Source organism: Sebastes umbrosus, chromosome 13, assembly GCF_015220745.1.
Source record: "Sebastes umbrosus isolate fSebUmb1 chromosome 13, fSebUmb1.pri, whole genome shotgun sequence".
Taxonomy (NCBI): Eukaryota; Metazoa; Chordata; class Actinopteri; order Perciformes; family Sebastidae; genus Sebastes; species Sebastes umbrosus.
The window spans coordinates 11,955,116-11,970,214 of record NC_051281.1 but is presented as its reverse complement, the minus strand read 5'-3'; the positions used below and the strand labels follow the sequence as shown (position 1 = coordinate 11,970,214).

Genomic DNA, 15,099 nt, shown 5'->3' with positions numbered 1-15,099 from the left:
CAACACTTTATTTTTTTTATGGGATTGCCTACACCGAGTGTCACTTATTGTACTGTATGTTCCTGTGTGACAAACAGCAGCCATCTGTATTTGACATTTACGGTGAATTGTTTTTCAGATAACTTTGTGGTGGACCACAGCTCCTGTGTGAGAGCGTGCCCCAGTAACAAGATGGAAGTGGAGGAGAACCGCATTAAGATGTGTATCCCTTGTACTGACATCTGCCCAAAAGGTAAACCACAAACAGATGTTTAAAAATATACAACTTATCAGTAATTAATTAAGATATTTAGCCATTTATGAAGTTGTTAAAGTAAATGATTATTGGTAATCTATCACGTTTGTAGCATTTGAACATCAATAAATGATTACCACATTAATTCTGAGACATGTATATGATAACAATAAGCAAACAAATTCTAAGATTTGGGCAATATTGTAGCTTACTGAGTGCCAAACCTGTAGTGCAGGGTTAATATGAAACATTTTTTTACTTTTGATAAACACTAAAAATGCCACCGTCATGAGACGGAGACTAGCAGCTGCATCGTCCATGCACAAATCTGTTTTAGGGTATTAATACAAAACCGTTATTGTCCATTATACACTGATATTTAAAAAACTGCTTCCCATTACATAACTGTAAATCTCAATTGTTTTATCATGTTGGTGTTATAAAGACATTTAATTAAACTAATGCCTTTTGCTATCTCACTGTGTGTTCCAGCGTGTGATGGCATTGGTACAGCCAGCCTACAGGCAGCTCAGACGGTCGACTCCAGCAACATCGACAAGTTCGTCAACTGCACCAAAATCAACGGCAACCTGGTGTTCCTCATCACTGGGATCAAAGGGTGAGAGTTTACAACATTTAGCTTATCAGGATGATAAAATGGGGTGAATTAATGGAACCGTGATCATGTTTGGACATTTGTATGTATAACTTTTAAAGAGGACCTATTATGCTTTTGTGCTTTTTCCCATTCCTTTAGTGTGTAATATAGTTTTTGTGCATGTAAAAGGTCTGCAGAGTTACAAAGCCCAATGTCCACGCCAAAGGGAGTTACTCTCCCCCACAGAAACACTGCTCCTTAACTGCCTGAAACACAAGTCATGCCTTTTCATTTGTAACATGGTGACGTCACCAAGTAACATTTGCATAATACCTGCCTATCGTCTGGTTTGGCACGCCCTCAAACAGAGCTATGGACAGAGCTCAAACAGAGTGTTTAAGAGAGAGGATGAAAAGAGGTGCGGCAGAACAGCCGGTATGAGTAAAGTACAGTGTTTTTCGAACATTAAAGCATGTAAACATGTTTTTAGTAGAAACACAAAATACATGTATGAACCAACAGGTCCTCTTTAATTAAAGAGGTCCTGGATTGACAATGTTAAAATGAAATATGTTAATCAATTTGAAAAAATATATAACATCATTTTAATAATTAAAAATGCTGCGTCTCTCTCTCTCTCTCTCTCTCTCTCTCTCTCTCTCTAACTCTCTCTCGTTCTCTCTCGTTCTCTCTCAAAGACAGTAGTCTACATGAAACTATCACAACATGAGATATGAATCCCCCTTTTTAGCAAGAAAACAATACATACTATACATAGATCAGTGGTTCCCAGCCTGGGGTCCGGGCCCCTTGGGGAACGCCAAAGATCTAACAGGATGTGCCAGGATTTATCTGCTCTGAGGTTGTCAAAATTGGATTTGCATACATATATAACTATACATATAATACGTGTATAACTAACATATAACTAAAATTATAATAACACACTTACAGGATAAATTAAACAAAGGTCTGTTCATAAAACTATTTAAAAATATATATTCTTTTGCGTCTACTAGACTAAAATCTAAGGAAATATTCTCCTTCCATCCGTATTTGTTGGCGTTTAGCCTTTCAAAAACAATATTTTCACTGCGGTCAAAAACCTGTTTACTCCCCCGTTTGCAACACACAAAGGGAGGTCCAGACCTGTATTAACGGGGTGGTCTAGCAGCAGTCTAACAACACCATAAATTACATTTATTTAACCACAATAACAAAAAATCAATTTCGGCTATAACGCTTCCATAGTAAATAAATTATGTTGTTACAAAAAATTATCATTGTATCTGCATTCGCTTGGCAAATCCGTGGCAACACGACATCACTTTATTTATGTTGACAAAACTGACGAGTGATATTCATAAAAAAAAGTAGATTTAATAAAAAAAGACTAACTCATTTAATACACTGAAACACAATTTATTCAAATTAAGGATTTTGTTCGAGGATTTGTAATTTTTTTTAGGCTGATGAGTTCGGGGGGGCTCAGCTTTTCTTAGATACAAGTAGAAGGGGGGGGTTTCAGGAAAATAGGTTGGGAACCACTGACATAGATAACATGTCTTACTGATTTGATCTGATATTCTAAACTGTCATGTTCTGTGTCATTGCTGTGATTAAGAGGCACATGGCTTATCTATGCGGTGTAAAATGCAGATGTGGTGATCTTTCTGTTTTTGTTTGTGTTGTTCTGACCTCCTATTATCATTCACAGGGACGTGTATCACAACATTGAAGCTCTGGACCCAGAAAAACTCAATGTATTCCGCACCGTTCGCGAGATCACAGGTGAGTAATATCACTTGCACAGCGTGCATCTCTGCACATGCATACAAATTAATAAGCAAACAAAAACAATTTACTCATACCTTTATCCCTTCTCTTGCGCTTTTATGCATATGTGTGATGCTTGTGTGTATCTGTGTGTATTTGCTCAAGTCTAACTCCCCCCCCTCCCCCATCCCCTCCCCCTGAGACTGTCCACACCAAGGACAGACATTGCAGCATAAGATGAATATCAGATGAGTCTTTCAATCTCCTCTGTCTCTGTGCTGCCTCTCCCCCTTGGGGAGTCCCTAGCCTTGAGTCCCACAGTCCCAGCTCTCCCTTCACGCACCATGAAGAAAAGATCCAGAACATGTGGTGCGCATCGTTAATCCTCCAGCTCCCCTCTGCCATCGCCACCTCTGAGCTGCATGTATGCTGTCATCTCTCCAGCCCAGACATTTGACAGTGCCATCTGAAAGAAACCTTGTATCTCCGATGTGACACTCCCTCATGAAATGAGAAAATATTACTGTTGAAATATTGTTGGTGACATTTTTGACTTATGAAGGGGGTTTACAAAAGCAGAAACTTTATGACACAGTATCCCCCTGTTCACCTTAAAAACACACATTTACTTTATGGCTGATGTAGCAGGATTACATGTATTGTATTTTTGGTAGTAAAAAGCATCTCTGGAATACACATTAAAATTAGGGCTGTCAGTCAATTCAAATATTTAATTCCATGATTGTCCATAGTTAATCCAAATTAATCACACATTTTTTATCTGTTCAAAATGTACCTTAAAGGGAGATTTGTCAAGTATTTAATACTCTTATCAACATGGGAGTGGTCAAATAGGCTTGCTTTAAGCAAATCTATGTATATATTTATTATAGGAAATATGCTCAAATCATAACATGGCAAACTGCAGCCCAGCAGGCAACAACAGCTGTCAGTGTGTCAGTGTGCTGACTTGACTATGACTTGCCCCAAACTGCATGTGATTATCATAAAGTGGGCATGACTGTAAAGGGGAGACTCGTGGGTACCCATAGAACCCATTTTCACCCCTTTGAAAATTGCCATGACAGTTTTTCCTCGCCAAAATTTAGCGCAAGTTTGGAGCATACCAATGGATTCCTCGTATGATGCCAGTATCTTCACTCTGTCTTTAAAACTGAGCCCGCTCCGAAATATCAATTGCGTTAATGCGTTATAGAAATTAGTTGCGTTATATCAAATTTGCGTTAAAGTGTTATTATTGCCTTAACTTTGACAGCCCTATTTAAAATGTATTATTTCTGTTATATTTTACCCCCTTTACCAACATGTTCTCATCCAAACTCGTCACATACGGCCACTTTGTCCCTTTCTGCATGATCTAAATGTGACTCAAAGCAAACCAGTCTGTATCAAAAATGCCCCATTATTGATGTGCTTAGTATCTTTCTTTGGTGGAAAAAAGCAACTGACCACAGGAGTCAATTATAGCTAATTTGTAGGCCTCTTTAAAGGTCAGCCTCTGAATCACATCCACTTGGTTTGGATTTGTCTGTCTGTTCAGCAAGTTGTGATCCATTAGTCGACAATGGATTGATCCTTTTGCCACAAGCAAAAGTTCAAGGACTTAAAAGAGGAAAAACAGAAAGAAAGAGAAAAGACAGGAACAGAAAGAAAAATCTACTCAAATGTAACAAACAAGATGACAAAACAAACTCACAAATTGTTCTCATCTTGTAAGGGCTAAGAAACCATCGAATACTGGTCAAAGAGATTTTCTATCAGAATGGCTGAGTGGTCAAAAGGTGCAAAGCAGAAGAGATTTAAATGGTTTTAAACTTAAAATACGATTAGTAAACAATCTCAGACATGAACTGCGTAATTAGCTGCTGTCTTAGTAAATCACTTTTGTTTCAGATTGTGACTTCCAAAACATGTGAAATGCAAAGAATGTTTTCATTCTGCCTTTCAAATAGCTGCACAAATCTGCTCCTGAGTGCATTTTTAGGGACCAGTGTGTAGGATTTATCTAGCAGTGAGGGTGCAGATTGCAACCAACTGAGTACCCCTTCGCTCACTCCTCCCTTCCCAAGCATGTAGGAGAACCTAGTGTGGCCTTTAGGTAACGTAAAAATGTGAAAGGCTCTCTCTAGAGCCAGTGTTTGGTTTGTCCATTCTGGGCTACTGTAGATACATGGCGGAGTCCATGAAGAGGACCTGCTCCCTATGTAAACATGAAGGGCTCATTCTAAGCTAACGAAAACACAATTCTTAGTTTCAGGTGATTATTATATTCCATTTCTGCCAATAGATCACCCTAAATGTTACACACTGTTCCTTTTTGAATTGATAAAAAAAACTGAATAAAAATATGAAGAACAAAAATGCTAGGTGTAATAATGTAATAATAACAACTTCAATTTACAAAATCATTTGTTTTGGGGTTTTTTTTTCTCCCCCTTTTGTTTAGTGATGGCAGTTTGAGAGCAGGTGATGGGGACAAACCACTGTGCAAACACCATGTAGTCAGAGATGTGTGTCAGCTCAGCTTGTCATCTCTCCGAGCTGTCAGGAGAACGTGACTTTTGACAGAGGCAGCCAACCTGCCTTTGTGACCCCAAGGTCACCGCTGGCATTGCTCTAGCTTTCAAATGAGCTGTGTAGGAGGACAGCTCTCATCCTCCACAACAGCACACCCCTCTCTCTCTCTCTCTCTCTCTTTCTCTCTCTCTCTCTCTCTCTCTTTCTCTCTCTCTCTCTCTCTCTCTTTCTGTCTCTCTCTCTCTCTCTCTCTCCCTCTCTCTTTTTCTCTCTCTCTTCATCCCTTTTCTTTCCTTTCTTTCTTTCTTTCTTTGAGTGACGCTTGCTTCTCTTCTGCATATCACCAGTTCAGGTTCCACCCAAAGAGTGGGCGATCAACTCACGCAATTTAGCGTGGGTAAGTGGGTTTCTCAGTGCCGTGGCTCAAATGTAATCACCACAATTTAAGCACCCTTAACCTTTGCTTGTGAGCTCACGGCCTTCTTCTCTAAGTGGCTCCGCGCTGTAATTTGTCGTGTGCATTGGTGTGCCACTGATGTGGCTCTCAGCAGAACCGCTACTTCAGTAGGTGATGTTTTCACTTTGCTTTTTTTTCTGCACAAAACCACTCGTTGACAGTGGCGAGAAGAAGGTGAAGGCACTGAAAGATTAGAGTGAAGCTAAATGCATTTTCTTCCATCACAGAGTAGGTAGGCTGTTATTCTGTGCTTTCTTGCGGTCAACAAATCCAATGAAAAAAAACAACAACAACAATGCTGTAATTAATCTTTCCATACTTTCTGACCTTCCAACCCAGTCTGCTTCACTCAGTCCAATTCATTACTACTGAAGATCTAGTGTAAAAACAGGTCACAACTATATTGTTTGGTTTTTAAAAGAGGGTTAGTATTTTCTCAAAACAGCTGGGCACTCTAGCTTTTATCAAATGTTACTCAAAAAAGCAGTAAAGAGTGCATAGGGACTATAATTAATAACTATTAACTGCAGCAGGACAGTGTATATGGGATTGACTAAAAATGAACTACGGTGCACGTGTTCATCATAATGAAAGAGCATGTCACCCGGGGCGACAGCGTGGCTCACTGATGTGTTTTTAGTAGTCAATGTTACTCAGATATATAAGATGCGGCAGGCTACACAGACAATACTTGTTAGTAGAATCAATTCATTGATGGTTTTGGTCTTTTCATGGGATTACTTTATAATAAAGGACAATTTTCAAATATAATCAGTCTTTCTATTTAAAGGACCAGTGTTATAATTAGATGGATCTAGGATCCAGGATGCTTCATCATCAGCACAACAACATGTCCAAATCCCTACTCTACCAACAATATAGACTAGCTGCCCTTTTCACTAAAAACAGGAATAGGGCATATAAAAGACAAGTTGTTGTTGTTTTTCTCTAAAAGCAGACACATTGAATAACCTCAAACAAATGTCTGCAGTTAATGTAATTAAAAGCTTTGACAGATTTCAGACCCGGGGTACAGATGCTCCACACATGTGCTGTCAGTGTTCACCACACTAAAGCACTTCAGAAAATTATTTCCAACACATCATTTCCTCTTTTCTCTTTGTTTATTTAGACAGATGTAATTATAGAGTGACTAGTGCTAGTACAGCGTGTTCCAACAACACCGTGGTTCTGAGTCACACACACACACACACACACACTACATTCACATTCACACCTTGAAGCATCTCATTAAAAGAACAGTGTGTAACATTTAGGGGGATGTATTAGCCGAAATGGAATATAATATTCATAACTATGTTTTCATTGGTGTATAATCACATGAAACTAAGAGTCGTTGTGTTTGCGTTAGCTTAGAATGAGCCCTTAATGTCTACATAGGGAGCGGGTCCTCTTTACGGAGTCCGCCATGTTGCACTGTTATGTTTCTACTAGCACAGAACAAATCCCACACACTGTACCTCATAGGGTTGACCGACATGTCAAAGAACATCAGTCATGCATGTTGGTTAAGGAAACTGTCAACCTTCGGTCATAGCCTCCTTTTTAAAAGGTTTAATTGAGCAGTATCCAGTTGAGAAAGACTGAAAATGTAACTCTTAACTGTAAATATATACACGCTTCTCCAAAATGCACACGGTGTCCGCAGAGAGTCTGTACCTACCTCGTACATGCGTAGCATATGTGCGCTGTTAGCCCAGTATTACATTAGCACAGACAAGTGTGCAGCAGGCGGTAGCTTGTTACCTTTATTAGGAAGCACCCCCATCCCCCGAAAGAGCACTATGATGGAGCCGTGAGGCGCCTCAGCACTGCAGGTTTTGTCATTAAGACGATTAGTGGCGACAAGTATAACACTAACGATTCTATAACGCTGCTGCCTCTAGGCTGAGAAGGCCCTCTGCATCCTGAAATACACACCATGAGGTTCAGGGGCATGGATGCAACAAACAACATGGATATAAAGATACCGAAACTGCTGTTAGATTTTATAAACGACAATTTTCCTTCAATCAGTTTTAGTATTCTGTATAAAAATCACATAATACTTTACGACGGGTTGAATTCCCATTACTATTCTATCATAATAGCAGCCGTTATTATACTCATATTGTATTGTCTCTGGGAAAATGGGTAAAAGAATAAATCAAGCAATAAAGAGTGTTATATTATACAGAAAATTGTAATAATATTTATTAATTTAGTTTTTTTCACCTGTTTGGACATAACTACTGTGCTCTTGCATAAGAAAAATAGCTCTAGTATGAGGATGTGTATCAAATTCAGCTCATGTCCATTTGTGTGAGCCCTGGTGTGTAATTCCTCACAATTATCCCACTTTTTTTTTCTCTCATTCTTTCATCAAACACTGTTAATAAGCATTCGCTCAGACCCTGCCGCTGCTCAGCTGGGATTGACATAACAAACAAAACGATGTCCGCAAACTGATAACGGTGCTGTTGAAGGTTATTGCTCTCTTGTTAATAAGCCGTGAGCGGCCGGCCTTCTTCTCCGCTTCTCCGCAACTCCGCTCTCCTCCCTCCATCAATCCCTCCCTTTCTGGATAAACACAAGTTATGCGTCCCGTGAGAGGAAAACACACAGTTTAATATAATGGAGTCAAAAACTGTTCATTGATTGGAGAACGCACAACGCTGCCCATCAAACCACCATCCACTACCACCTCCTTCTCTTCCTCCATTTATCAGGAGGAAATACAACAGCAGCTGTTTTCTTTTGATGCTGAAGTAATTTTTAACATTTCTCTTCTTCTTGTCGTTATAGTTACCTGAACTTCCCTTACTTCCACCTTCTTCCTCCTCATCTTGTGTTGTCACCCCTCTGCCCGCATTGTTCCTTGGTCTCATAGCCTCATCTAACTGTTTTATTTGTCCTCTGGTATTGGCTTTGGGATTGAACCCCCCTACCGTTTCTCTACTAAATATTTCATATTATCTAAATCCATTATTGAAAAATCTCAGCCATCCTCTCAGCTATTCATTTAATCTTCTAAATCATTCAACACTAGATGTGCAGATAAAGGAAATGCAAAAATATTGATAAATCGAACTCTACACTCGTCATGGCTGGCACCAAAACTCCTCTCTGTGCCTGTAAGGTTTTTCTGGCTGCTTTCAGATGAGACTCAGGTGGTGTAGTTACTGTGGTCCGGGAATGTTGCTAATGCCAGAGAGATGCCAAGTCTCCCAACTCATTTTATTCTTGTCACTGTGTGAAATGGAGGACATGATAGACAGCTGATATTAGTCTGTCAGTACTGGTGACTCATTACAGTATAACCTGTGTGTGTGTGTGTTTGTGTTCCCATTTAGGATATCTGAACATCCAGTCTTGGCCTGACAACATGACAGACCTGAGTGTTTTCTCCAACCTGGCAACTATTGGGGGAAGAGCGCTGTACAGGTACACACCTGAGAACATAATAGCTTTGTGATTAGATATTTATTTTAGAGCATGAGTGTAATTAATATCATAGCTGCGTCAACGCTGCCTCAAATAGAGCTCAGTACTTCGAAAGGAAAGACAAGCTGGTAATGAATGTGTGGGTTTAGTTTGACTTTACGGCAAAAAAATACAGCAGAGCATCAATATTCTCTGAAACTAGAGCTCTTTGGGAAATTTTTAAAAAAGACTGAACACAATGGGGATTGGTTTGGTCAAATGTATTAAACCTCCCCACTAAATAAGTGACCTAGGAATTAAAATGTACGCTTCCTTGTAAACAAACTTTACGTTGATTACATTGAGTAATACGCATCAACACATATTGTGCGTAACAATTCGACACACAGTGCTGAGCTGCATCTCAAATTAATCTTGGGGTTCCCAGCTTTCAGAAGATGTACACCACTTCTATGTGGCATATACTGTTGATCTGCTGTCGTCCCCTAAAGACCCCCTGTACTCCCCTAAAAACAGACAAAAACGGGTCTAGAGCAGAGGGTGTGACATGCTGAGGAAATTCATTGTTGCACACTCTACAACACTCAAAAAAATAAGACAGAGGACTGAAGAGAGTAGTGTCCTTCCAAATTGCTTAATAATTATGTCTAGCAGTAGGATTTAGTGTGAGTATATATTCAAATCATTTGAATGCAAATTAAAAGTAAATGTGGTTTGGTGGATTATGCTTCTACAGTCAGAAAGTAAGTCAATAAGAAGTATGGAACATTTTGGTACCAAATAATTAGTTGGTGCCCGAAAACCCCTTTTTTGGTGATGGTTTTGTTTTGACATTTAAGAAGCCAACTCAGTTGTTTTAACCCAGCTGATAGGACGTAATTATTTATCATTTATTTTGTAGTAATTTTCCAAAGGTTCTCTAAAATTTGCTGTGACATTTGGACGGAAACAAAATGAATGTCTTTGCAGCCGGTGGCATAGTGTGGACTGTAGTGTGCGTGAGCGTGTGCATGTGCGTGTGCGTGCGTGTCATCCACCTGCAGATGGAAACAGCAGGCTGTAGGACAAATTACAGCCTGCCACCCCCCCTTATCCCATGCTTGATCCTGCATACTCTCTGTCTTTCTGATGGCTCTGACACCCCACTGGCCTCCTGTCATTTTTAAACTGTGCAAGTGGGGTGTATGGGAAAGGATGGGGGAAAAGCACCGAATAATAAAAGAAAGAAGGAGAAGCTTGAGGGTAGAATGATAAAAAAAAAATCAGTTGAAGTTATGTTGTTGCAGCAGCAACTGAATAATATATATAAAATAATAATTAAGATGTATTAATTGAAGTTGGACAACACTGGAATATTAAAGGTTTTACATTTTTAATAATCTACACACAATATCTTTGTGAAATGACGATAGTATGGTGTAATAATTGTGCAGAAAGCAAGACCATGGTGGAGATAATAGTAGCCTTTATTTTACTCCTGTGATGTTGTTGCATGGTAGTGTTTCTTTAATTTAAGACCACATTGGAAGTACTTGATTTCTCTGTAGGTTTATTTTAACATACTGAAAGTGAGTTTTCCACTGAGCAGTCGCACTCCCCTGAATGTTCTGTCTGGATTTTGTAGTGCAGTCCAACAGATTCCTATCCTAATTTGACTCAGCTGCTACATAGAGGCTGGTTAATTCATAAGATCAGCAATAAAGAACAATGAGGTAAAAGTTAAGTGAAAAAATATGTACTTATATACACTCACCGGCCACTTTATTAGGTACGAGGTGTACCTAATAAAGTGGCCGGTGCTAGTTCCGGGTGGTCTTCTGCTGCTGTAGCCCATCTGTTTCAAGGTTGGACGTGTTGTGCGTTCAGAGATGGTATTCTGCATACCTTGGTTGTAACGAGTGGTTATTTGAGTTACTGTTGCCTTCCTATCATCTCGAACCACTCTGCCCATTCTCCTCTGACCTCTGACATCACAACAAGGCATTTTCGTCCACACAACTGCCGCTCACTGGATATTTTCTCTTGTTCGGACCATTCTCTGTAAACCCTAGAGATGGTTGTGCGTGAAAATCCCAGTAGATCAGCAGTTTTTCTAAATACTCAGACCAGCCCGTCTGGCACCAACAACCATGCCACGTTCAAAGTCACTTAAATCCCCTTTCTTCCCCATTCTGATGCTCGGTTTGAACTTCAGCAAGTCGTCTTCACCACCTCTAGATGCCTAAATGCATTGAGTTACTGCCATGTGATTGGCTGATTAGCTATTTGTGTTAACAAGCAATTGAACAGGTGTGCCTAATAAAGTGGCCGGTGAGTGTAAATATACCACATTATTTTGATCTGATTCTATATAATGTAGTGTGAAAATTTGATTTTAGATTGATTGATTTCAATGATGTATTCCTCTTGTGTATTGCTGTATGGGCTATAAGAAGAGAGAGAATAATGGCATTCTCTCCATATGTGTTTTTTTTATTGTGCAAATGTTTTCATTCACAATCCAAAGAAGTATATTCCAGAATTTAATTGCACCATCTGACCACGCTGCTGTCAAATGCGAGTTGTACTTTTCAAGTATTGAACAACATAAACAAACAAGCTCCATGTGCCATATGTCTGTTGCTATGCTACTGTGTTGAACTAATCCTGTCCAATATGAATCACAGTAAATTCACATGCACCTATTCTGCATTACTGTTTTAAATTCAGTTGAAATGTTGAGCGCTAAACAAGATTAGTCAAGTTTCAATATCAACATTTTTTATACAATTTTAACCTTGAACACTATCTGCCTAACCTTAACCACATGCTTTTAGTATTAGATGTGTTTAAGAATTATGTATTCCAGGCAGCATTTTCCTTAAGTTTGCACATAGATATTACTTGTAGGATATAAAGCCCTTTACGAGAGATAAATACAACCTTCACATGACAGAAAAAAAGGATGTTTACATAAAAAAAAGAGACTCCTGCATCAAAACCCCTGAAGTAAATCCATCTTCTCTGCCTCTCCCCCTTTCCTCCTCCTGTTACACCCATTATACCTTCTCTTCCTGCCCTCTCCTCCTCTCACCTCCACCCATTCTTCCCTCTCAGTGGGATCTCCCTGCTGGTGTTAAAGCAGCAGGGCATCTCATCACTGCAGCTTCAGTCCCTGAAAGAGATCAGCGCTGGGAACGTCCACATCGCAGAGAACAGCCAGCTCTGCTACTACAACACCGTCAACTGGACGAGACTGTTCCGGGCTGCGAACCAGAAGGTTCTCATCCGCAACAACCAGAGCCCACAGAAGTGCTGTAAGTTCATACCGAAACCACCACAAACATCACAAACTAAAATCTCCAAATTTATATATTGGCATTAGGGCTGGGCGATATGGCCAAATCTTCTATCGCGATTTAGGTCATTTTATGTCTTGATAAAGATGTATATATCACAATATAACATGTATTCTGGTAATTCAATAAATAAATAGTCTATATGAGATAACCACATGGTAATGCCTATTTTTTGTATACTCTTGTGTGGATTAAATACTTGACAAATGAAAAGTATTTTCTCATATTAAGAACTTGAGTACAAAATGAACACAACAGTTTAAGGTAAAATTATAGAGAAACAAAAATAAAATAAAGGCCTAGCCTAAATCACTATAGAAACAATATTGAAAAAAAATAAACAGTAAACATTTTTATATTGTTTTGCTCAGCCCTAATAGGCATTTATGCAGTGTGCAAAGCAGCACCAAATGACAGTTCTCCTAGTTTATTTCAACCTATAGTGAAGCGTTAATTTAATAATGCAAACAAACTGTAAAACTGTCAAATATCCTCTATGTAGATAATAAATACAGTATCATTCCCAGTCACAATACATTTGGTAAAACACACCTGTTGCTGAGCTCCAAAATAAACAGGAACAGATTTCTAATAATTGAGCAAGTGTGCCGTGTCTTACACTTAATCTTGTTTATCAGCCCAGTTTGTTTTGTATCCAGTCTTGGTTGAAATGTGTGCCGTTCCCAAATATCATTTGCCACTATCCCATTTTTCTACTTGGAATCTTTAACTCAGTGTCCAAACGTGTAAAAAAGTTGATAACTTGTAAGAGAGAAACCAAAATGGGAGCACTGAACAGTCATTGCTCACTGTTAGAAACAGTGAACAGAAACAGAAATTAGCTTTTTTCATAACTTAACTGTGCTCCTGCAGACGGCAGCATCAACCCTGCACATATAATAGCAGAAACACGCTTGTCATTTCTATTCTTCTCTGTCTGTCGTATGAGTGGGAGCTATTATCTCACTAATTTCTAAAGACAACTAAAAACAATAATCCCGTAATTAGTCTAATTAACCAACAGAACCATTCAGAGAAGAAGAAATTAAATTAGGCAAATATCTGAAGTGATGAGACAAAAATTGTGTCTCTAAAAATGGAAGAGCTTTTATTATATCACTGCCACAAGTGTTAAGACATTATTCATTTATGTATAATGTTCATTAATGAGCCAGTGTTTGCATTATTGAGTTGGCCCCTTTTCGCTGCTCGTGTGCTCCTTTCCCCTGGGCAGTTCCTTAGTGTTGAACACACACACACATCCATGTACTTCTATCTTTGTGAGGACGCTCATTGACATAATGCATTAACCATCACTGCTAAATGCTTAACCCTAATTTTAACCTGAGTGTTAAAGGTTCTCTATATGATATCCAGAGCATTAATATAGCAGCAAACAACTATTGTCTATGTAAAGATATAGAAGAGTAATGTCTACCTGAGTAGAGAATGAAGTCGCTCTCCCTCTGTATGTGTCGTAATCAGAGCTTTTCTGTGCTTTGTTGACATCTCCGGGACGGCCTTGGGTGCTTTTAATGCATGTGAGCGTGCACACTGGCTAGCTCATGGCCGCTGCTCTACACTGCTTTCATTTGCAATTACAGCTGATAACGCCGTCCCAACCGATGGCGCCGTTGCAGAAGCATATCACCCACCCTTTATCCTCCTTCAGTCCCAATAGCGATACCTGGGCTTTGGGTCTAAAACTCAAATTGGTCCTCACAAAGATAGATGTACAAGTGTCCACACACACACACACACACACACACACACTTTCTCTCTTCAGTGACTTTGAAGACACACACTGCTCTCCTTGACATGGCTCTGCAGGTGTGCATCAGACTGTGTACCCTTACAGCCTGGACACACTGGGAACGTCAGGAGCGCATGGCGGCTGCGTTACCTGTTGTTTTTTAATTTTGGCTTCCCTGTTAACAGGTTAGAGCAGCCACACTGCCCGCGTCTCACGTCTCAATATTGGGGTAATTTTGGCAGTAACTCCAAATAAATGTCAGATAGCTTACTTGCTAATTATCACCTAATTACCATGAAATTTGCGGATCTGTAAGATGAAGTGTTGCCTTGTTGTCAAACAAGTTGAATTCCTGCTCCCCCATTAAGGCCAAAACATGTTTGGCTGTAAGTTTATAAACTAGAGTTGGGTGGTTTTGCAGTTTGCTGTGGATCTGATTGCAAATGATGTTTCATATTGACAGGGTGGCCTTCAAACAGTGAGCTCTCCTCAAATCTGTCTGCTTTTGCTTTGGATGAAAATTACACCGTTTTTAAAAATCTCCTCACCGTGCATTAAGCTGCTCAGTTTCTTTTAACTGAGCTGTAATTTGACAGTCAAAACCCAGTTGAAGTCTGGTACGTAGAGAATTATTAACTAGCTCTTTTGAGTTTTGACAGAAATAAAAAAAGCTTCAGAGGAAGGTTGTCAAACTTGAAGCGTTTAGTTAACCATAGTGTGCAATATATAGGCATTACCTTCACAGTACACAACAGATACAAAAACACAGTGCAACAAATAAATAGCAGCATAAAGAGCCATTTCAGACACGATTAACAGCTGAAAGATGCTACATCTAAAAACCACATCTGAAAGTGTTCATTAAAAAATCCAACCGCTGCTGGAACAAAAGACCTTTCTGAGCTCACTGAATGAGCTTCTGAGTCTGTTAAAAACACTGTGTAATTGATGGCCTTCAAA

At 39.4% G+C, this 15,099-nt stretch overlaps 1 protein-coding gene across 3 annotated transcripts in view; it reads left to right on the top strand.

Moving 5' to 3' along the window:
• LOC119499855 (receptor tyrosine-protein kinase erbB-4-like) overlaps positions 1 to 15,099 on the top strand; it is a 352,862-nt gene that overhangs the window by 247,347 nt on the left and 90,416 nt on the right. For all 3 annotated transcript variants that reach the window (XM_037789066.1, XM_037789067.1, XM_037789065.1), the window contains exons 8-12: positions 119 to 232; positions 728 to 854; positions 2,551 to 2,624; positions 8,958 to 9,048; positions 12,145 to 12,344. In XM_037789066.1, the coding sequence (XP_037644994.1) occupies positions 119 to 232; positions 728 to 854; positions 2,551 to 2,624; positions 8,958 to 9,048; positions 12,145 to 12,344 (606 nt within the window). The remainder of the gene's footprint in view (positions 1 to 118; positions 233 to 727; positions 855 to 2,550; positions 2,625 to 8,957; positions 9,049 to 12,144; positions 12,345 to 15,099) is intronic.